Source organism: Colossoma macropomum, unplaced genomic scaffold (genome assembly GCF_904425465.1).
Source record: "Colossoma macropomum unplaced genomic scaffold, Colossoma_macropomum, whole genome shotgun sequence".
NCBI lineage: Eukaryota > Metazoa > Chordata > Actinopteri > Characiformes > Serrasalmidae > Colossoma > Colossoma macropomum.
The window spans coordinates 20,234,392-20,257,815 of NW_023494797.1; the positions used below are offsets into that span (position 1 = coordinate 20,234,392).

A 23,424-nucleotide genomic window follows, 5' to 3' on the forward strand; every position below is an offset into this window, starting at 1 on the left:
GCATGATTCTACTAAATAAAAATTAATAAAAAATTACAGACATGCGTTTTTTAGTTCCAGAAATCCTTGAAGGCCCTGAAGAACCTGAGGGCTCCCCATTGGAAAAGCCTGTGGAAAACCTTTTGCTAAATAAACAAACTAATCTCTAGAACTAAGGGTTAACTGCCTCTGCGAAACAACAGCAAATCCCATATGTAACGCAACGTCAATAATGAAGCTCGTGCCAGCTAATGTCCTGAAACTGATAACCATCTGGGACAGTGATGTTTAGTCATTTGTCCGTGAGCTTCCTGATTGTGTATCACTCCGGAGTTCCACTGTGTATCAGCAAACATGCAGCTCAGCAACAGCAGCGATTTGAGCTCCACCGGTCTGAGCCAGGCTAACCTGGTTAGCTCAGTGCTGATGGGCTTCTTCTGCGCTGTCGGAGTTCCTGGCAACATCGCCGTGATCGTGATCATCGTTCTGTGGTTCAAGAAGGACAACTTCACCGTCCATCTGATGCTGAACCTGGCCGCCTCGGACATCCTGTGTTTGATGACCCTGCCTGTGTGGATGTACAATCAGCTGCACGTTTGGATGATTGGAAGATCACTCTGCAAGTTCATTTCTTCACTTGCCTACGGTAGCGTTTATTCCAGTTTGCTGACGGTGACGTTGATGAGCGTCCATCGCTGCTTACAGATCTGTTTTCCTGAGATTTGGGCCAAACTGGGAAAGACAGGTGAGAGATTTCTACTCTTCATGATCTGGGCTTGTGGATTTGCCTTCTCAGTTCCAGCGATTCTAACCCAGGAGATCGTCCAGAGAGACTCCAAGAGAGAGTGTGGACGAATCACGTCTTCAGATGAAAACAGGCTCATAGTTGCTGTGTTGGAAACTCTGCTGGCGTTTGTTCTTCCATGCTCCATTATGGTCATCTCCTATTACTGCCTCCACAAGAGAGTGACCCAAAAAGCCTTAATCCGGAGCAGAAGGTTGACCAAACTGGTCACCAGGATTGTGGTGACCTTCTTCATTTTCTGGACGCCCTACCACATTCTCAATTTGGTGGAAATCTTTGCAATCTGCCTCAAACAATCGCACCCAGACTCATCAGGCAAGGTGTTGGCATTCACAGCTTCACTCGGCGACATTGCTGGAAGCTTCACGTTCATCAACAGCTGCGTGAATCCGCTCCTCTACGCTTTCGCTTCGCGGAGTCTTCGTCATGGCACTGAAACAGAGAACACAAACATCGTTCAGACCTCCAGTATTTAACGAGAGACGTTTCCTCAGCCATCAAATATTCAGTCCTGGAACAAGGACTACATATAGTTTGCATATGCTAAAAAGGTAATAATTTATTTTAAGAAGGCATTATAATGTACTTGTAATGCACTTATGAAGGATTTTCATTCTAATAGCTTCTAACTGCCTGTTTGTTTTTACTACTAAGGAATAATTAGACTGAATTAAGCATTGTTCTACATTTTACAGGAGGACTATCCTTATAAAGCGTTTCTGAATGTATAAAATGTTTATTAATGGTTGTTAGTTATTAATAAGCAGCAAAGCAAAGCAGCAAAGTTAAAGTTAAACTTAGCAGCATAATCACAAAGTCATATTCATCAGATATAACAGCTCAATGTTGTTTTTGGTGATTTATGTGTTATAACTGCTTATTAATCATTATTAAAGTGTTTATGACCTAATTAATAGCCATTACTAAACTAATTTAAACCATTTATGAAACCTTTATAAAGGTCCTACATAGGAAGGTCATAAAAAATGCATATGGATTTAAATAGTATTTTTAAAACAATGCTTGAGTATTTGTAAACAGCTTATGTCAGTAATCGCAACATGGCGAGATGTTCTCTGAAGAAAAAGTCATTGAGTGTGTTTACCTGCACGTAATAATCCGATAATTGCAGAAAATCTGATTTTGTCAGTAATCCAATCAACGTGTTTACATGCATTTGAGTAATCAGATAATGGGGAAACTCTGGGTCTACATGAGTCAGACAGTAATCAGATTTCTGCTTTACAACCAGCCAATAAACTCACAGAAGAAGACGCGACGTAAACGTAACGTAAAACTCAAACTTCATACCTCAGATTTTTTTTAACATCGTGCCGCTTTTCCTGAAAATATGAACAAACATCATCTAGAAAATGAAGAATATTTAAATCTTTCATTTCATCAAGCATGTTTTTGGTTTCAGCGTCACTCCAAAAGTGTGGCGACGCTGCTCGCTTATTTCCGGTACCGCCGTCTGTTTTCACACATGCTCAGTCTGAGAAATCCGAAAGAAATCAGAGTAAGAGTTCACAGCACTGAGAAATCTGATTACTGAGCTCAAATACAGCTTCTTCATCAGATTTCTAGACCTTACTCTGATCTAAGAAATCAGACTGTGCTGTTTGCATGACCATTTGAATCATCAAATAACCGCAGAAATCTGATTATTGAGTGCATGTGAACGCACTCATTTCTGTGTAGTCCAGTAGCTCCCAACTCTGGTCGTGGAGGACCGCCTACCTTGCACATTTTACTGTTTGCCCTCCTCCCTAAACACCTGATCCAAATAATCTGCTAACTAATAAGCCCTTCCTGAGTTGAAGTGGGTGGGTTTTGGCAGAAAAACACAAAAATGTGCAGACCAGGGGTGGGAACAACTGGTTTCGTCTACAGTGACAACAGAAAAAAATATCAGAAGTAAAAGTACTTTGACTAGAGATATATAGAACTGATGTCCAGCGTTCGCAAATGGGCCTCAGATGTTCTACTATTTGGGAATGACGTTCCTTAACAGTTTTATAAGTGGAACAAATGTCTGTCACTGTAGTTTATGTCAGTATAATATGTTTTACATCTTCTTGCGATTACTGGCATAGGCAGTTTTAACTGTCATAAACACTCAAGTACAGCTTTATGGATTTGGTATTTAATACTTATGCATATGTTATGAAGACCCTATGTAGGCAGCCTTCAAATAAAGTGTTACTAGGCAGTCTTATTGTGCCATGGTGCCCACTTTTATTCGTGTACTTTACACCATAATCATGTCATTTATTGATAAGAAGACATCCAGCTAAAAACATCAAACTTTAAAACATAAGTAATCTAATAAGAATCAACCAAAAAAGGAATGTATTGTATGAAAGCTATGTTAATAAGCACAGTTAATGTAGATTCTATGCTCAGATAAGGTAAATAAAATGGAACTGAACACCTTTTAGGTTTGTGTTAACGAGAAATCCTCACTTCAGAATAGAGAGTCAGTTTGGCTTTATATACAGCCAATTGGAATTGAGCAAATAGAGACAGAACCAATGGAACCAAGTCCAATGGAAAATGAGGAAAGTGTATACATTGCTTAGGTAAGGCTTGTGCACAGGATTATGATACATAATGCACAAATAAAAGTGCTGTGGATGTTAAATTCACCACAGTTATTGCTTTGTAGTAGTGAAGAGATGATTAATTACCAGCTACTGCCTTGATAAGGCTTAATTAGGCAATTATAAGGACATTATAATGCGCCCCTAAAATAAATTGTTACCAAACATGTTCTACAAGGTACCACAAACTAAAACCGAAGCCGCTCAGCTATACTGTCTGGCATGTAGGTGTAGATTTTCTATATTAAACACCTCTGAATGACTCCACACTCACAATATCACAGCAGATAACAGGTCATATAAACAGAGCTTTTGGGAAATCTGGTTTATGTCTGTATTTTGAGCTGTAGATTGTAAAAGGAATCTTTCCTGTTTTCACATGTTGATCAGATTTAGATGATGCGATAGATTTGTTTGAAAAAAATACCACTAAAACAATAGCAACAAATGAGAGCCGGAACATGAACAAAAAACAGGACTGAGAGATGGACGAGGCTGGGTTTAGCAGTCTTGTTAGCATTGCAGGATAACTCTCGGTACAGGAGGACATGAATGGATGGAGAATGCAGGGAAGATGGGACATTAGTAGCTTCAACCGCTGCGCTTTGGCTTCATGGGGTCTTCGACACAGTGCTGATCCAGAAAAGACAAACAATGTTCGAACAGACACTGGAGTGAGCTGGACGTGGCTCAAGTATCAGGTCCAGCATGACGGACTACTTTGCACAGAAAAATACTGTCAGACACAGATATGCTTTGTGTAAGAATGGAAATGGGAGGATTTCCCTGGAAAACTTTCAACAGGTCTGTGCCTTTAAACTCTGTACTATGTTTTTAGAAAGCCTGTCATTCAGTAGGATGTGCATATATCTAAGATTTTATTAAATATCTGGAACTTTTACCAATGTTTTTACATTAAAACCTCTTAAATCTTTAGCTTATTTTTACACTATTTAAAAATGCCAGATGTTCTTTAAATTGTGCAAACATCTCATGATGAATGGACTGACGGAAATGACCCAGAGCTTCTCGTTTTGTATTGACATTGAAATTAAAGTGAAATTCAACAGCTTTGCTTATGATATAAGCAAAGACATTAAGAACCAGGGGTCACCATGACTACAACACAAATACAGCCATTTTATTTACTATCCAAAAGTGAACCTACATGTGTGTTCATGAGGAATATGTGTTTATGTGGAATGTTGATGATGGAAAATAGTGGAAAATCTGAAAAAAAGGTTTTCTTTGGGGACTATTTTACTGTGAATGGATGTTTAAGGCCAAAATATTCTCAAAACTATCATAAAACAGTGTCTCAGTCATCAGGCAGTGAATTCATAACCATTTCATGTAGGAACTTTCTGTGAGGGAGCTTTTAGAGGTGGACGTCTGGTTCCTATCACCACCACTGTGAACAGTTCTGACTCCGTATGTTTCTCTAGAACAGAGCGTTTCACACCAAACCACTCTGAATGACCCTGTTTACATCTCAACCACTTAATTATGCAGACAAGTCACTCTATTTAAGGCAATTTTTCCTTTGTTTATGATTTTGGAGGAGATTTAGTAACAACAGTAATGTTTTATTATGCAAATGTAAACCTCAAACATCCTGCACTGCTGTGTAATTGACACTTTTATATTTGCTTAATGTAATAAAACTGTGTAACTAGTTATCTGTGTGTGCACATGCTCTGATTATCAGCCACAGGGCAGAATGATGGATCTGGTTTGTATATGGCAGGGTTTAAATTTAGGGGGTCCCCTGGTGGAAGGTCTGACTATGAGGTGAGCCATAAAATGATAAATGCTATAATGAGAAAATCTCTGATAACTGAAAGACTCAGTGGACTCACCATGTGCTTTTCTTCGTAGATCCTCAGAAAACAGGTAAAAGGAGGTCAAGTGATGTCATCAGTGTGACTTTTATTTCAAAATAAGAGTTTTTTGTTACGCGGTGACACCAGTGACGCGACTCCTGGGGGCCACAACTTTCATTATATATTTTATATTATTTATTTGGCATTTGTTTTCTTTTTGTCATTTAAATCATATATTTCATAGTCATGTTTAGATTATTGCAGTTAAAATGGCAGAAAAAACATGTTTGCATGTATGCATGTAAAAACATGTATGGCCTCAATACATTTACACAGTCTAAGTAATTGTGCTGTGAATGCAGAAGGTACTATTAACTCTTTAGAAATAAATGTTATGTAATTGTATTGCATAAATCCTACAAGTACTTCTAATACAAACACTGTTTAATTCATTCAGGTTTATTGAACATGATGGAGAAACATAAATTATAATACAATTTTTACATGGGATTCATGTATTTAAATTAAATGGAAAATTGACGAAATTAAAATAAGTTTTAACTTTTGGGCTTAAATATTTTTTTGAGTGCAGGTTGTTCTCTGATGTGTCCTCTCAGTATGAGACCACGTCTGGCTCTGCTAGCCTGCTCAACGAGGAGCATCTGGGAAAAAAATTACATAAGATCAGATTGGGACTACATTTTGCCAGACGGTAAGTCAAGGAGCAGGAAATACTTGGCACAGATGGATGCCAAAGCAGTTTATTTCCCAGGAATTCCCTTCCAACTATAGCTGGCACCATGTCCTGACACCAATAACCCACCTGTTACTGATTAGCGGCTCAGTGCAAAGACAAAATCAGATTTCAGGGTTGACACAACCAGTATATGGAACTCATTCACTGATTAGCATGCTAACACCTTTCATTTCATGCTAGCTTGAGCTGAAACTCAAATGATTTCGGCTTTTTGAGGCTATATTTATGTAATTATTGATCACAGAATGGATTCGGGCTTTCCTGGGTTCTCCTTTTATATCCGAGCATGATTGCGTGACCTGTTTAAGATGTTTTTTGAACATTTTACAAAGTTTCAGGTCCTAAGTTGCCCCTGTCTAAACTTTTTGGAACGTGTAACGGGCATCGATGTCAGAATGAGCAGATGTTCACAAAAAAACAATGTTGTTGAGAAGATAAGACATTAAATGTTCTGCCCTAGTACAGCTTTTTTCTAATTACGGGCCAAAGTAGATTTATAAATCACTGCATTCTGTTTTTTTATCTGCATTTCACATACTGTCCTAATTTTTTTGGAATTGGGTTTGTATGTCAATACTTGGGGACTTTAATTACACCCAGATTCTGTTACATAAAATTGAACTACAGACCCACATTTTTCACTTTCCAGAAATCAATAGGCCTTTAGTGGGGTTCCCCACTGCAAACCTCTTCTCCAAAAACAAAGAACATCAGGTTACTTTCCTAAACTGGTACAACAAGCTTTGCTTCTCAGAATTCAAGTCCACCTCCCAAGCGCTCGGCGAGGGTGGAAAATGGTCAGCATAACAACTTTGAGCCAAAAAAACAAGGTTTTATTATAACTAGAAAAAGCCCTGGGACTTGATCAGGATTTGTAGAACTAGCACAGCAGGGCTCTAATGGAGCCGATTTCCACAGCAAATGTAACATTGATTTTAAGGTAAAATGAAAGACTGAGGTTTGGCTCACTGTGGGATGAAGATTCATTGCTGTGTGGGTTAGAGTTTCTACAAAAGAACAACATTCATTGTCATTATGAAACCAAAGATCTCATTTCAGACATTTTTCTGATGGGTATTAATCATTATTCATAGCAATTTTTATATGCCACTGAACGGCATATAAACAGGACTAATGCAACATTAATTATTACAATTATAACAATTATTATACTTTATTAGAAACACCCACCTTGTACTTCCACTAACTGGCCACTTTTTTGACGCCAACTGTCTTCACTCACTGGCCGCTTTATTAGAAACACCCACCTTGTGCTTCCACTCACTGGCCACTTTATTAGAAACACCTACCTTCTGCTTCCACTCACTGGCCACTTTATTAGAAACACCCACCTTGTGCTTCCACTGACTGGCCACTTTATTAGAAACACCTACCTTCTGCTTCCACTCACTGGCCACTTTATTAGAAACACCTACCTTGTGCTTCCACTCACTGGCCACTTTATTAGAAACACCCATCTTGTGCTTCCACTCACTGGCCACTTTATTAGAAACACCTACCTTGTACTTCCACTCACTGGCCACTTTATTAGAAACACCCATCTTGTGCTTCCACTCACTGGCCACTTTATTAGAAACACCTACCTTGTGCTTCCACTCTCTGGCCACTTTATTAGAAACACCCACCTTGTGCTTCCACTCACTGGCCACTTTATTAGAAACACCCACCTTGTGCTTCCACTGACTGGCCACTTTATTAGAAACACCTACCTTGTGCTTCCACTCACTGGCCACTTTATTAGAAACACCTACCTTGTGCTTCCACTCACTGGCCACTTTATTAGAAACACCCATCTTGTGCTTCCACTCACTGGCCACTTTATTAGAAACACCTACCTTGTGCTTCCACTCACTGGACACTTTATTAGAAACACCCATCTTGTGCTTCCACTCACTGGCCACTTTATTAGAAACACCTACCTTGTGCTTCCACTCTCTGGCCACTTTATTAGAAACACCCACCTTGTGCTTCCACTCACTGGCCACTTTATTAGAAACACCTACCTTGTGCTTCCACTCACTGGCCACTTTATTAGAAACACCCACCTTGTGCTTCCACTCACTGGCCACTTTATTAGAAACACCCTACCTTGTGCTTCCACTCACTGGCCACTTTATTAGAAACACCCACCTTGTGCTTCCACTCACTGGCCACTTTATTAGAAACACCCACCTTGTGCTTCCACTGACTGGCCACTTTATTAGAAACACCTACCTTGTGCTTCCACTCACTGGCCACTTTATTAGAAACACCTACCTTGTGCTTCCACTCACTGGCCACTTTATTAGAAACACCCATCTTGTGCTTCCACTCACTGGCCACTTTATTAGAAACACCTACCTTGTACTTCCACTCACTGGACACTTTATTAGAAACACCCATCTTGTGCTTCCACTCACTGGCCACTTTATTAGAAACACCTACCTTGTGCTTCCACTCACTGGCCACTTTATTAGAAACACCCACCTTGTGCTTCCACTCACTGGCCACTTTATTAGAAACACCTACCTTGTGCTTCCACTCACTGGCCACTTTATTAGAAACACCCACCTTGTGCTTCCACTCACTGGCCACTTTATTAGAAACACCTACCTTGTGCTTCCACTCACTGACCACTTTATTAGAAACACCTCCCTTGTGCTTCCACTAACTGGACACTTTATTAGAAACACCCACCTTGTGCTTCCACTGACTGGCCACTTTATTAGAAACACCTACCTTGTGCTTCCACTCACTGACCACTTTATTAGAAACACCTACCTTGTTCTTCCACTCACTGGCCACTTTATTAGAAACACCCACCTTGTGCTTCCACTCACTGGACACTTTATTAGAAACACCCACCTTGTGCTTCCACTCACTGGCCACTTTATTAGAAACACCTACCTTGTGCTTCCACTCACTGGCCACTTTATTAGAAACACCCACCTTGTGCTTCCACTCACTGGCCACTTTATTAGAAACACGCACCTTGTGCTTCCACTCACTGGCCACTTTATTAGAAACACCTACCTTGTGCTTCCACTCACTGGCCACTTTATTAGAAACACCCACCACCACCAACTGGTCACTTTATTAGAAACACCCACCACCAACAACTGGCCACTTTATTAGAAACACCACTTTTTGCTTCCACTCACTGGCCCCTTTATTAGAAACACTTACCCTTACAGGTCCACTACACAGGTGTACAATTACAGAGTGTAGCCTGTGAATCAGCAGATGGGCTACAGTCTAAACACATGCAAGGTGGAGCTACAAGGACTGGGTTTCCGATAAAGCGGCCGGTGGGTGTATGCTGTAATATCAGAGCTATAATGAAAACCTGTGTTTGCTCCTGAGCCTCCTCCGTGCTTTTAGTGACTGCACACGTACTGCTACTGTGTTGAACAGATAATCATGACAACAGCACCCGTCACCTACGTGTCCCGTTGCTGCTGGGTGACCTTCACGGCCCCCACAGAGCAGAAACGGTAGGGGGGACGGTGGGCAGAGAGGAAGAACAGCGACTGCCAGTCACTGCCTAATGTTCCAGACAGATTGGCCATTAGGAAACGCTTCAATGCTGCCAGTGGCAGACAGGCTTTGACTTTAAAGCCCTGTTAACTTTTATGAGGGTTCTTTAAGGAAAAACATTAGACTCTTTATAGCCGCCCTCTAGAGGATGGCCTGATTTATTCCTAGGCAACACTGGAGCCCACATTAATTTAGGTATGTTCTGTTGGAGTTTAATGACGCGTTGTGAGATAACACAAAAGGAAGATGACAACTTGATTACATTAAGGCAGACAACCTTACCTTATGTTCTTCAGACCATCATCCGTTTCTGACAGCGGGGAGATGGAGGTCTTTTGTCCTAATGAACGAGTGAATGAGAGAACAAGAAAATGAATGAATAATAATATGAATAATCAGATTTCAAAGGGCTCATATCAAAGAATTCTTTTCGCTTATTTTTTTTTAATAAAAGTGCCATGTTGTATGTAAACACTGTTAAAGTTCCTAAACATATCATTCATTTCCAAGTCTACTCAGTCCACATACACAAAGATCACCCCCAATTTTAACCTATTTTTTGTGATGTCACAAAAAAACAATGCATTTACATATACCCTACTAGGCACAATGCAGGGAGCGAATCAGTACAGATCTCATTTACATATACACCAATCAGGCATAACATTATGACCACCTCCTTGTTTCTACGCTCATTGTCCATTTTATCAGCTCCACTTACTATATAGGTGCACTTTGTAGTTCTACAGTTACAGACTGTAGTCCATCTGTTTCTCTGCAGACTTTGTTAGCCCCCTTTTACCCTGTTCTTCAGTGGTCTGGACCCCCATGGACCCTCACAGAGCAGGTACTATTTGGGTGGATCATCCTCAGCACTGCAGTGACACTGACGTGGTGGGTGGTGTGTTAGTGTGTGTTGTGCTGGTGCGAGTGGATCAGACTCAGCAGTGCTGCTGGAGTTTTTAAACACTGTGTCCACTCACTGTCCACTCTATTAGACACTCCTACCTCGTCAGTCCACCTTGTAGACGTAAAGTCAGAGACAATAGCTCATCTGCTGCCGCACAGTTTGTGTTGGTCATCCTCTAGTCCTTCATCAGTGGTCACAGGACGCTGCCCACAGGACGCTGTTGGCTGGATATTTTTGGTTGGTGGACTATTCTCAGTCCAGCAGTGACACTGAGGTGTTTAAAAACTCCAGCAGCACTGCTGTGTCTGATCCACTCAGACCAGCGCAACACACACTAACACACCACCACCACGTCAGTGTTACTGCAGTGCTGAGAATGATCCACCACCCAAATAGTACCTGCTCTGTGAGGGTCCATGGGGGTTCTGACCACTGAAAAACAGGGTAAAAGGGGGCTAACAAAGTATGCAGAGAAACAGATGGACTACAGTCTGTAACTGTAGAACTACAAAGTGCACCTATATAGTAAGTGGAGCTGATAAAATGGACAATGAGCGCAGAAACAAGGAGGTGGTCAGAATGTTATGCCTGATCGGTGTGTGAGTTTTAAAGGTACAGTCACAGGTAAACTGCTAGAGATGTGTGAAAATATTCATGAAAAATTAATTCAAAGTTGTGCAACATAAACAAATCATCACAAGTGCACACGAGTTGGACGTTCAACACATTTCAATCCTGCAATTCAACAAAATAACACAAACGTTGGATATGGGCCCTTTAAACAAGCCAGCGTGTTGTTCTGTTTCACAAGTAGACAGAAATAAAAACACAGAAAAGGAGTATTTCTTGTAGCCATGACCACAAGTGACCCTACAGCAACATCTGGCCTCAGAAATACCTTCTTCATTCCGTTCGTGGAGACCTTTCGCTGAGGTGAAGGAGTTTTGAAGAAGCTGAAGCTTCCGCTCTGTCATGCTCCTCTTCTTTTATGCAGTAGGTGAAAGTTCTGTTTATTCCTCTGACACGAGGGTTTGTTTGTGACAGCCACACAAACACACCTTCAGGGCCAAACGCACACCCCAACAAACACAGCATGTCTGCTTTGATGCACGGCCTCGTGTACACGTCTCCTCCGGCTCTGTCAGTGTCAGCCACGTAAAGGTCTGTCCTTTTAAAGGGATGAGAAAACTTTACAGGTTAGCAGTTCAATTTATTTATTCTCTGTATATATTTTCTGTATCTTTGTACATGAATTTTAACAAGGATTTGGACATATGCTACAAGTACATAACAACAACAACAACAACAACAACAACAATAATAATAATAATAATAATAATAATAGCTAGAAAAGTGCACTTCCTGAAGAAAATGCAGTGATTGCACAGATTAAGCTATTCCCAGTATGTTCCCCTGGTGGTTGCTATGGTAACCTTAGTGGTTGCTAGGGTGTTGTTAGGTGGTTGCAATAGTACCTCAGGTGGTTGCTAGGATGTTGCTAGGGTATCTCTGGTGGTTGCTAGGGTGTTGTGAGGTGGTTGCAATGGTGTCTCAGGTAGTTGCTAGGATGTTGTTAGATGGTTGCTATGGTATCTCTGGTGGTTGCTAGGGTGTTGTTAGGTGGTTGCAATATTATCTCAGGTGGTTGATAGGATGTTGGTAGGGGGTTGCTATGGTATCCCTAGTGGTTGCTAGGGTGTTGTTAGGTGGTTGCAGTGGTATCTCATGTGGTTGCTCGGATGTTGCTAGATGGTTGCTATGGTATTTCTGGTGGTTGCTAGGGTGTTGTGAGGTGGTTGCAATGGTGTCTCAGGTGGTTGCTAGGATGTTGGTAGATAGTTGCTATGGTATCCCTGGTGGTTGCTAGGGTGTTGTAGGTGATTGCTAGGATGTTGCTAGATGGTTGCTATGGTATCTCTGGTGGTTGCTAGGGCATGGCTAGGCGGTTGCAATAGAATTTTAGGTGATTGCTTGGGTGTTACTAGATGGGTGCTATGGTATTTCAGATAGGGTGTTTCTAGAGTGTTGGTAAGCAGCTTGTATGTTATCCCAGGTGGTTGCTAGGGTGTTGCTAGGTGGTTTATCCCAGGCTGTTGGTTGATGGTTGCTGTGGTAGTTCACACAGTTGCTAGGGTGTTGCTAGGTGGTTGCTAGGGTGTTGCTAGATGGTTGCTAGGGTATCCCTGGTGTTTGCTAGCGTGTTGGTAGGTGGTTGCAATGGTATCTCAGGTGGTTGCAAGGATGTTGGTAGATGGTTGCGAAGGTATCCCTGGTGGTTGCTAGGGTTTTGCTAGATGGTTGTTATGGTATACCACATGGTATAATAAGAGGGGTGCACAAAGCTTTGACCACATAGTTCTGCCATTCGTTCCTATGGAAACCGTACGTCCAGTCAAAAAGCTGTATACCCACATCCCAAAGTCAGACAGAAGAATCTGGAGTTGGTTTGATGTTGCTATCTTGAAAACCGTGGGATGAATCAATGAACAAAAAAAATCACAGAAAAATAAGGGAAAAGAAAAGGAGATGGAGAAATATATAATTCTGATAATGATGGTGTTGATCACTAATAGTAGATATAAGGGGGCGTAAAAACAGAGTTTAGTCATGATGGAAACACTTTATTTTGATAGTTTTCTGCAGATGCTTTAGTTATCAGGGATGTTAAAGCTTCTCTTCTGAAGAGATGAGAACACATCAGTATGCAGGTGAGCAATTAGCATTTATTTCTTTTCTACAGTAAATTGCATGGAAAAAAAAGAGGAAGAAAAAAGTCAAACACACTCACACAAACACACACAGTGACACACTGAATACATTTCTGCTCTATTCTTCTAACTAAAAAGTCAACTAATGGAGGCCCGGTGCTGCGGCAAGACGGCCCGAAACCCTTTTAAAATGTGCACAGCGACCTTTTCTCCTTTTACTGAGGCTGTGACCCCTTTTCAAAAAAGGGCACCTATGAATACACTTCAAAACACACCGTTCTTTATCTACACTAACTGCATTTCCAACACTGATGGCCCTCCATGCACAACAGGAAACATGCAGAGCTCTAAAAACACTAAAATATTCTGTAATGCACTGCTTACCGGACCGTTGGAGAGGCTGGATATATTCCCTGCTGAAATGATACCTTATAAAGTGAAATCATCTTAATACTAGTGAATTTATTATGGGAATCTCATTATGGGATTGTTCGGTAACGCTTTACTGAAGGGCAGCGTTCATAAGGCTACATGATGCCTTCATAAGCCATATGGTTTATGTGAGTTATCATGAAAAGCTTACATAGGTAGCCCTATGAAACTACAAGAGCTTTACATGAGCTTGGCTATCTGACAAAAGCAGGAGACGATGTTACCAATAGGAAGGTTTCCAAGGTGGTTGCCAGGGTGTTGTTAGGTGGTTGCTATGGTATCGCTGGTGGTTGCTAGGGTGTTTTTAGGTTTTTGCTATGGCATCCCTGATCGTTACTAGGGTGTTGCTAAATGGTTCCAATGTTATACCAAGGAGCTACTAGAGTTTCTGCTTAGTTGCTGTGGTACCTCTGGTGGTTGCCAGGGTGTTGCTAGATGGTTGCTATGGTATCCCTGGTGGTTGCTAGGGTGTTGATAAATGGTTCCCATGTTATCCCAGAGAGCTGCTACAGTTTCTGACTGGTTGCTAGGGTGTTGTTAGGTGGTTGCTATGGTATCCTTGGAGGTTGCTAGGGTGTTGTAAGGTTTTTGCTATGGCATCCCTGGTGGTTGCTAGAGTGTTGTTAGGTGGTTGCTATGGTATCCCTGGTCGTTGCTAGGGTGTTGTAAGGTTTTTGCTATGGCATCCCTGGTGGTTGCTAGAGTGTTGTTAGGTGGTTCCTATGGTATCCCTGGTCGTTACTAGGGTGTTGCTAAATGGTTCCAATGTTATCCCAGGGAGCTCCTAAAGCTTCTGACTGGTTGCTATGGTACCTCTGGTGGTTGATAGGGCTGTTACTAGATGGTTGCTATGGTATCCCTGGTGGTTGCTAGGGTGTTGTTAAATGGTTCCAATGTTATACCAGGGAGCTCCTAAAGCTTCTGACTGGTTGCTATGGTACCTCTGGTGGTTGATAGGGCTGTTACTAGATGGTTGCTGTGGTATCCCTGGCGGTTGCTAAGGTGTTGCTAAATGGTTCCAATGTTATCCCAGGGAGATGCTAGAGCTTCTGACTGGTGGCTATTGTACCTCTGGCAGTTGCTAGGGTGTTGCTAGATGGTTGCTATGGTATCCCTGGTTGTTGCTAGGGTGTTGCTTAATGGGTCCCATGTCATCCCAGGAAGCTGCTAGGGTTTTTGACTGGTTGCTATTGTACCTCTGGTGGTTGCTAGGGTGTTACTAGATGGTTGCTATGGTATCCCTGGTGGTTGCTAATGTGTTGCAAAATGGTTCCAATGTTATCCCAGGAAGATGCTAGAGCTTCTGACTGGTTGCTATTGTACCTTTGGCGGTTGCTAGGGTGTTGCCAGATGGTTGCTATGGTATCCCTGGTTGTTGCTATGGTATCCCAAGGGTGTTGCTAAATGGTTCCCATGTTATTCCAGGGAGCCACTAGGGTTTCTGACTGGTTTATTATACCTCTGGTGGTTGCTAAGGTGTTGCTAGGTGGCTGTAACATGACTAACATGACAAATAACAATGCATGTTTTAGAACGAAAGGCTCCTTTAAGCATTGTTTCTTGAAAAGTAAAATCACCTGAGATTAAATTACTTAAAACACTGAAAAAAGTCCATAAATAATTTGAAAACTCTTCTATTAGCCTCCGAATTAGAAACATTAGCTATACCTACTAGATTTAAGATGAGTTCACGTATCAAGATATCATGTGCAGTGTTGCCTTGGATTTCCTGTTCACAGTGAGAAGTAACACGTTTTGTTGTCTCCATATATATATGATATGATATAACCTCATAACTCACTTTTTAAATATTATTCCCACCATTTGACTGCACATTACATTGTGTGAATATTTCATAATGAACGGACCAACAGAAATGCTTAAAAATTGCCTAGAATAAAATCTTGTTACATCAAAGTTTCCTCACACGAATAAGTTATCGTTAGACCCTTTTGTCACGACGGCAACGCAAGGCAAAGGTGTAAATCTGTTAACCGTGTTCAGCTACAAACTCAGCTCACGGTGTCTGAGGTAAAATCTAAAAAAAAGACAGCGCTCTGTATTCTGCTGCTGTAAACTGAAATAAAAACCCCTACAGTAAGAGAAAAGTGAGAGAAGCGTAAGTTTTAAAAATAGATGTAAGAGTTCACGGTAGTTTGTCAGAGGGCAAGGGGTGAAAAAGCGCCTAAGCAGAAAAGAAATCCCACGTTGGGCAGATTTAGCTGAGAGTGGTGGTCCGTTAGGACAGCGGTGGGCGTTTTGAAGACACACAGAGAGAAAGTCCAGCGCTGGTGGAGACGCAGGCCGTTTAGCTGACGGAGCAGGGGTCGTCCTTGCTGGGCTTCACCTCGCCCTGCAGCAGCTGGATCATCACGACTTTAGTCAGGTAGCTGGAGGTGCCTTTCTTCCCCAAGGCTGGCGTGTTATAGAACGCCTCCATGTCCTCCTACAGAGAAAAAACAACCAGAACAATGTTTATACTTTTATAATACAATTTAATTCATTGTACTACCACACAATGTAGCGCCGATAGAATGGGATATTTAGGAGCAGCTGCACAAGAGCATTACGTCACCATGGCCAATGCCAGGAGGATTAAAAAAGCCCTAGTATTGGGCTGTGGAGCAGTGGAACTGTGTTCTCTGGAGTGATGGAGCTCCATCCAATACGTTTGGGATGAGTTGGAGTGACCCAGAACCGACCATCCAACATCAGTACCTGACCTCACTAATGCTCAATCAAATCCTCACAGCAATGTATAACATCTAAAGCCTTCCCAGAAGAGTAGAGGCTGTTACTGCAGCACAGACTCACCATTAACACCTTCATGAAATGCAGGACTTATTCCCACCTAAGTGCTAGGTTGAGCTTATTGGGTCATTTTTTTGGACTATTAGCCCAGTAATTGCCCCGTTAGCGCCTTGGTCAATATCAGTGACAATGCAAACACAGACACCACCCCCTTTCCCCCTCTCTTCCAACTGCTGAGTCAAATTAAATTCTAGTTATTATGAACCAAAAGAATCAACTCACTGGATCAGATGAACTCAGCGTGAGTTCTGTTCAAAATTCTGCCCAAATTCATTTTAAGTCCCAGCACTTTTCAGAGTAAATCAGCTAGATTATGAATAAAACTTACAATAAAATAAACCGTAGTACTACTACACACACCCACACCACACATGATCTAAGCCGCTTATCCTTCTGGGTCGTTGAGGTGGGGCTGAGCCTATCCCAGCATTCATTGGGTGGGATAGCATGTCCAGTTGGCCTGACTGCATGTCTCTGGACTGTGGGAGTAAACCCACGCAGACACAGGGAGAACATGCAAACTCCACACAGAAAGGAACCTGGTTACCCGGCCGGGGAATCGAACCCAGGCCCTTCGTGCAGTGAGGCAGTACTACTACTATTTCTCATAATAATAACTCAGAGCAGGCTGGAGAAGAGCGGTTTTGTGGCTGTTATAATGAAAGAATGTACTCACCTGTTTCTCAGTCCTCTCAGGTCGGCCACGGTCTTTCTGGAAGTCTGCGAAGGCATCTTTAACCAAACGGTCCAGATCCACCGACTCCTGGAACTCCAGCTCTGGGTTTCTCTCCAGAACAATCGACACCACCATCAGCAGCTGCAGGGAGGATAAATATTATATAGGCATCTGGGTGTGATGTCCCAACTGAAATGTGTCAATTACATCCAAACACTTTGCTGAACAGAAGTATGCACACCTTCTGCTGTCTGAAGTTTGCTTGCACTGGACAAGGCGAAGAGATAACGGATGCTTGCGCCCCACCGATTAGCATCATGCCTGTTTATTCACACAAAACTATGCTGCATAGCTAAAAGCAGTAAAAGTAGCTTTGAAGTCATCTTTAAGATGAACATTTTTGTCCATACTTCTGTCCATTTTTATAGATAATGTATAACACGTTCTTGTATGTAAGTATGATAAATATTGTTGGTATTGGAACGAAACCTTTTTCAACTTTTGTCTTTTTTTTGTAACAATTTGAAAGTTTCCCTTAAATACTGTGTGAAAATGTTATGATCAGAATGCTAGAAATGTTTTTAATTTTTGTAAGAAAATCTCTCCACACTAATTCACATTGAAAGTTAAGGGTTCTTCCTTCTCCTGTAAAGGTCTGCAGGTATAAGGATGTGCTCTGACAGCCACAATGTGAGTTACTCTTATTTGTTTGAGAAGTGTGAACTAAAGCTTCGGCTCTACTGTGTATAAACCTGACACAGCTGTGAAGCTTGAGGTACAGTGTGTGCAGCAGACCGGCTCACCTCCACTATAATCTGCCTGTATTCAGGCAGTATGATGTTCTTCAGCGTGTCCTCCACCAGCAGGGAGAAGTTCATCTCATACATGGTCATATCCGACAGAGTGGGTTGCTGCAGATAAACAACAAGAAAATGAGTTTAATTATCAGCAGTGGAGCAGACGCAGCGATGTAGCTCCAGCTGAGGCGTAAAATATTTATCACAGCGTGAGAGCTGTGAAATACTCTCCTCTTCCCGAACAAGAGGATGAAGTGGACACAGACGTACAGTTATTGGCCATTTTGTCAGAAACACCTCTTTGTTTTTTTGCACTTTGTAGGTTTACAGTTACAGACAGTAGCCCACCTGCTACTACACAATTATCAGCCCCCCTCTATCTCATTCATCAATGGAAATGAACCAAGATAAGACCACCAGATTATTTAGGTGTTGGACCATCCAAATATTTGGAAATATGAATAGCCCCACCAGCATGGGGCAGTAGACAGTATGGACATACCATTCAATTTTTGCAATGACCGGCCAATTCTAAGTGTGTCAAAAACATTACAAAGCAGCTAATTTACATTTCTCAGGCTTTTTAAGCTTACATCAGTATAGCCCCGCCCATTCAAGTCATAAGGAGTGTTTCAGCCTAATGCAGTGTCCAATCAGAACAGAGGTCATTTACATTTAGGTACCCACCACAAAACAGCCTGTTTACCTCTAAAAGACCAATAGAGGGTGTAAAATGGTCGTGACTTACGATCACACATACAGTACAGTGCAAAAGTCTTAAGCAGCCAAAAAAAAGTGTTTTCTTGCCAATAAGAACACTACATTATAAACATTCAATACATTAAATATTTTAAAAATAATATTGTAAATAAAAATATTTTCTTAATGACTTGGCCCTGTGAGGACATTTGATTTGGCCAGAAGGTTACTCTAACCCCACCCCCTCACCCAGTGAGAGAACAAACAGATTTCTATACTCTAAATAACTTATTAAATTCTCATTTTCTTTTTAAAGTTGTATTTTTGGAAGTGACAAAAGTGACAAAACATAGTGCAATGTTACAAAATAAACTTTAAAATATATTTTTCACACTGCTTTTTATTCTGGCCTTCGATCCGACATAAATATTGCAAGACTAGAAGTTTGAGCACCCTTGAACTAAAGTTTAGAGGAACACAGGTTTGGCTGCACTCCAGCCTTCGCATGGATTTGTTCAGTTCCATCAGCAGCACCTGATTTAGATTAATGAAGGATTGATTAGATAAACAGGGTGTTGGATGGTGACTGTAAACACCGAACTTCCTCCAGCAGAGCTTTGGAAATGGCTAAACTAACTCTCACAAAACGATCCCAGTGGATAGTTTATTTGTTTATTTCGTATTTTTTTTAATGTTAGACATGCAATATTTCATCTTTCTCAGGTTTGATAAGTTGGAACACGCATAAACAACATTTGAAAAAAATGCTATCAAAAACTACAGAGATTTTTATTCAACTATTCACACCAAACTGTAATAAATCTGACTAAATAAAACCAACTACAGTCTCTTTTTTTACAAAAAATGAGCTTTTTAAGTACTTCAGATATCCACAGTATGCTCAGATTGGGCACCGTTGAATGCTGTAACATAATCTGTCATGATACAGTAAAATATTGTCCCTGAAATTGCTAAATTGAACAGACTGTATTTTGTTGGTCCAACATTCTGTATGCTATTATTTTTCACATCACTGGAAAAAACAACTGAGAGAACCAGACCATTTAAATGCCATTTAATATTGAATTTTAAACAGCTTGCAAAATAATATTAAGTATTAAAAGCTGTAAAATTATGTAAATGTAATACTTAATGGTCTCCCAAAGACATCTAAAGCTGAATTTCAAAGCACCTCCACTATAATGACAGAATATGTAAAAACATGTGGACGTGGCTTTGGAACTCCCATCTAGCAGTATTAAGTTTCTCCAGCAGGGGGTGTAATTTGCCCACAAGTTCTATTAAATTTTATTAAATCAAATCATGTTAAAGAGCATGTAAGCTAAAGACTATATAAAACTGTGTGGACTGTGTTCGTGATTCATTGCTTGAACTACAGACTGTATATAAGTTTATATACCTTTAAATACAATAACTATATATATGTGTGTGTGTGTGTATGTGTGTGTGTGTGTGTGATGAGTTAGTATAAGGTGTACCTGAACACCTGGCTGCTCATTATATAATTAGTTTACCTGGGGAAGGTGACGGCCGGCCACCATGATGCCATTACGAGTTCTCTCCAAAATCTGCCACACGCGATCGTAAAAGCCGAGCGGAGTTCGGTTCAGGGAGCCGTCTATCTGCCTTCGATTCAGCCACGATCTGAGGAGGAAACAAGTTCAAATTAATTTCATTTAAAATCTGAATGCAATTTAAAGTCAGACGTATCTAAAGACCTGCAAAGAGAACTGAACTACACTGGCAAGCAGACCCGTATTTAAAGACTGGGAAAGTGTCTGCGAGCCTCACTCAGCTCAAATGAATGAAACAGTGATAAAAGATCCAGTGAAATTACATCACAGCGAGTGTGAAATTGCCAAAAAAAGAGGTCAATCCAATATTTGTTCAGGGAAATTAATAATTAACCCTTGTAACCTTTAAAAAAAAACTAAAATCAAATTACTCCCAACAAGACATTTAAATTTTAATTATGTGTAGAGCTGGCAGGTATCTATGGAAACGGAGCCAGACGGTGGAGCTGTGTCTACCTGCCGGTCTGCTGGGGTTGGAGCACATCTAGAAGCAGCTGTTTGACGTCGCTGGGGGACAACTGGTAGATGTCCTGGGCACGCATGCCCCCAGCACGGATCTCCAACTCGTGTTTCATAGCCTGAACGATCCACCTGAACCAAAAACAGCGAATCAGACCGCACTTTCTGTTTCTGCTCCCTTTCTATGTTCATGTTTATGGCTAGAGGTGGACAATATAGCACAAATGCTGTGTAGAGAATATTGTAGCTTCATTTCAGTTAAATAATTAACATGTCATTTGACTGTTGGCGCCCAAACTTCTGCATAATACTGTATAATATCAAAATACTTCCACACTATTTTGATACGTTGAAAGAGACACAATGCACCAGTACATTTACATAAAAAGAAACGTGCTGTGTAACACAAGAGTGTTAGATAATAGTATGAAGAGCCTCACTGCTCAGGAGCCTGTGGTTCGTCAGCATTATGAAAATACGTTATATGAAATATGTTATCGTGTCGTAATTTATTGTACCAAATAATACATATAATACAAAATAATATTAAGTATTAAGAGATGTAAAATTAATCGGAAGCTGAATTCCAAGGCACCTATGCTTTGGAATTTCCAATGAATGGAAATGACTTAACACTTGTGTGGCCACGTAAGGTGGATGTAGCTTTGGAACGTCCATCTAGCAGTCTAACTTTTCTCCAGCAGAGGGAGTAATTTGCAAATTTTAATGTGAACACAGGCTGTGTTTGTGATTCATTGCTTATATATATATATATATATATATATATATATATATAAAGAAAACCATGAAGAAGCAAAACAAAATCTTGCCAGGTGATGGCAGAAAACCTGACGGCCGCCGTAGGTTCTACTCCACGCTATAGTGTCAGTAATAAATAAAAAAACACTGCTACTTTAATAATAATATGCTTCGAGTGCATCTGTGCTGAGAACAAATGAAACAAACATAGTTTTTAATCACTATTTCTCATTTTCATTATCAGTCAGATTATGTGTTAAGATTTTAAAACTTCTTTGCATTTTTTGGCTTTTTTTTCAACCACTTTCCGCTACAAAAGTCTTTGGTGGCCGAAATTTTGGTGGATCCCAAATTGTGCTAATGATGTATAGTCACATCACTCACCTCTATATAAACGAAAAAAAAATAAAGACTGTAACAGTGTGAACTAGAATATAATGTCAATATCTAATCCATAGCTAACACTAATAATCTACATAGCAGTCAACTGTCCAATTACTAATGGTCACCTGAAATGAAGGACTACCAAACTGCTACAGTTCAAATACGGGTGACCCAATAGAGATGTGACGATTATCCTTATAGTCATTTGTTTCAAATGAAATGCACCAGAGTACAGAGGCAAAACTTTTCATTTTCCAGTTACTGTGCAAAATGAAATACTCTATTTAGTTTTGCACAGTAACTGAATATTTTCTTGTAAGGAGTCAAGAGGATAAAGAAACAGTTTGGCCAAAAATCTAATTTACGCTACTGCGTCAGTCAAATATATTCGGCATTTTAAATCTGGGGATTCAAGGAAGTGTCTTAAAGAAAATCTTCTTAAATGTGTTTTTTCTGGACTTCATTCTTAAGAAAGAAGTTATGAGGAAATGCTATTATCTTGTGTATCTTGAGTCGCTTACAGTACACAGTAAAATGTAACACAAAAAAAATGAAGATTTTTCTAAGAGAATAATTGAGAACTTGAGTTTTTTTCAAGAATTGCATTTAAGAACATTCCTATGAACTTCTTAGTGTTTATCTTCAGTACCTTCCCAAGTTTTTTTAAAGAAAGCTTTCGTGAATTCGACCCCAGCTTCTTTAGTTTTACGCTGGAGTTACGATGCTAATGTAGCTAACAAGCGATGGAAGCTTAAGCCTCACCAATTAGCATGGTGCTAACTGTATGTCTAAATCATCTCACACCCACCTCAAACCACGTGGAATTGCTAAGTAACCTCAAATACGATTTGATTATGATGCAATTTGACTTGATTATGTGGTTTTTGGCACCGTTATCTAAAAACATGGACAAAAGTACAGACTTTACTATTTTTATCTATTATTGTTAACATTTGTCCATTTTCATAGTTGACATTACGTCACACGCTGTCAGAAACCCCATACATCTGAGGAAAGGGGAACACTGCAGAAATTAGATTTTTAGCCGAACTACCACCTTAACGAGCAGGTGTCTAGATGCCGTACCCGATGCGGATCTTTAGCATCCCGCTGAACAGCTCGGGGTTGTTGGAGATGATCCAGCCGATGTGGATGACCAGCTCCTGCTGCAGGACGGCCTCGCGCTCTCCGTGGGGGCTGCACTTACTGTAGATGATGTCCTTAATGACCCCAGGAGACAGTGGGTTCGAGATCACCGCCTCCTCGTGCCCAAAAAGGCCCAGGGTCACCTAGCAACAGAGGTTCAATCCCAGAACAGCGTCACTGCGCTGCTTTCTGTAAAGCGTCTGAGTTTTCTGAGTTGCTTCATTAAGGATAGTGCCTACATCTTCTCCAAACTTCTGCTCCTGGACATCTGCACTGCTACAGACGTTCGGCCTCAACAGCTGAAACTGCTACTCTGCTGTTCTCTCTTATTTAAATATTTACGCTTCTACTGTGCGAGAGTCAGAGACCACACCTCATTCATCTCATTCACAGTCAAAACAGCCGTTAAGGTCAGTTTTGACTTGAAACTAAATAAATGTACGGTCACCTCTGGTTTACAAATATTATATTTAGTAATTTTGTAAGTGAAAGAAGGTAACGCATCCTCCACAGAGAGCAAAATTAAATATGGCATTTCCTGCAC

The 23,424-nt window shown here is 40.8% G+C and overlaps 2 protein-coding genes across 4 annotated transcripts in view; one reads left to right on the forward strand and one right to left on the reverse strand.

Moving 5' to 3' along the window:
* Nucleotides 1-210: 210 nt before the first annotated feature.
* Nucleotides 211-1,268, forward strand: LOC118817403 (leukotriene B4 receptor 1-like). Its single transcript, XM_036584054.1, has one exon. It carries the CDS (start codon nt 334-336, stop codon nt 1,258-1,260), a length of 927 nt encoding a protein of 308 aa, XP_036439947.1. The 5' UTR covers nt 211-333; the 3' UTR covers nt 1,261-1,268.
* Nucleotides 1,269-12,798: 11,530 nt separating this feature from the next.
* phkb (phosphorylase kinase, beta) overlaps nt 12,799-23,424 on the reverse strand; it is a 177,651-nt gene continuing 167,025 nt past the window's right edge. For 2 of the 3 annotated variants that reach the window (XM_036584480.1, XM_036584481.1), the window contains 6 exons: nt 22,821-23,023; nt 20,589-20,723; nt 20,073-20,202; nt 17,845-17,952; nt 17,042-17,182; nt 12,799-16,000 (listed from right to left, as the gene is read on the reverse strand). In XM_036584480.1, the coding sequence (XP_036440373.1) occupies nt 15,863-16,000; nt 17,042-17,182; nt 17,845-17,952; nt 20,073-20,202; nt 20,589-20,723; nt 22,821-23,023 (855 nt within the window). In that variant the 3' untranslated portion in view covers nt 12,799-15,862. The remainder of the gene's footprint in view (nt 16,001-17,041; nt 17,183-17,844; nt 17,953-20,072; nt 20,203-20,588; nt 20,724-22,820; nt 23,024-23,424) is intronic. The other variant, XM_036584479.1, reaches the window with a different exon arrangement.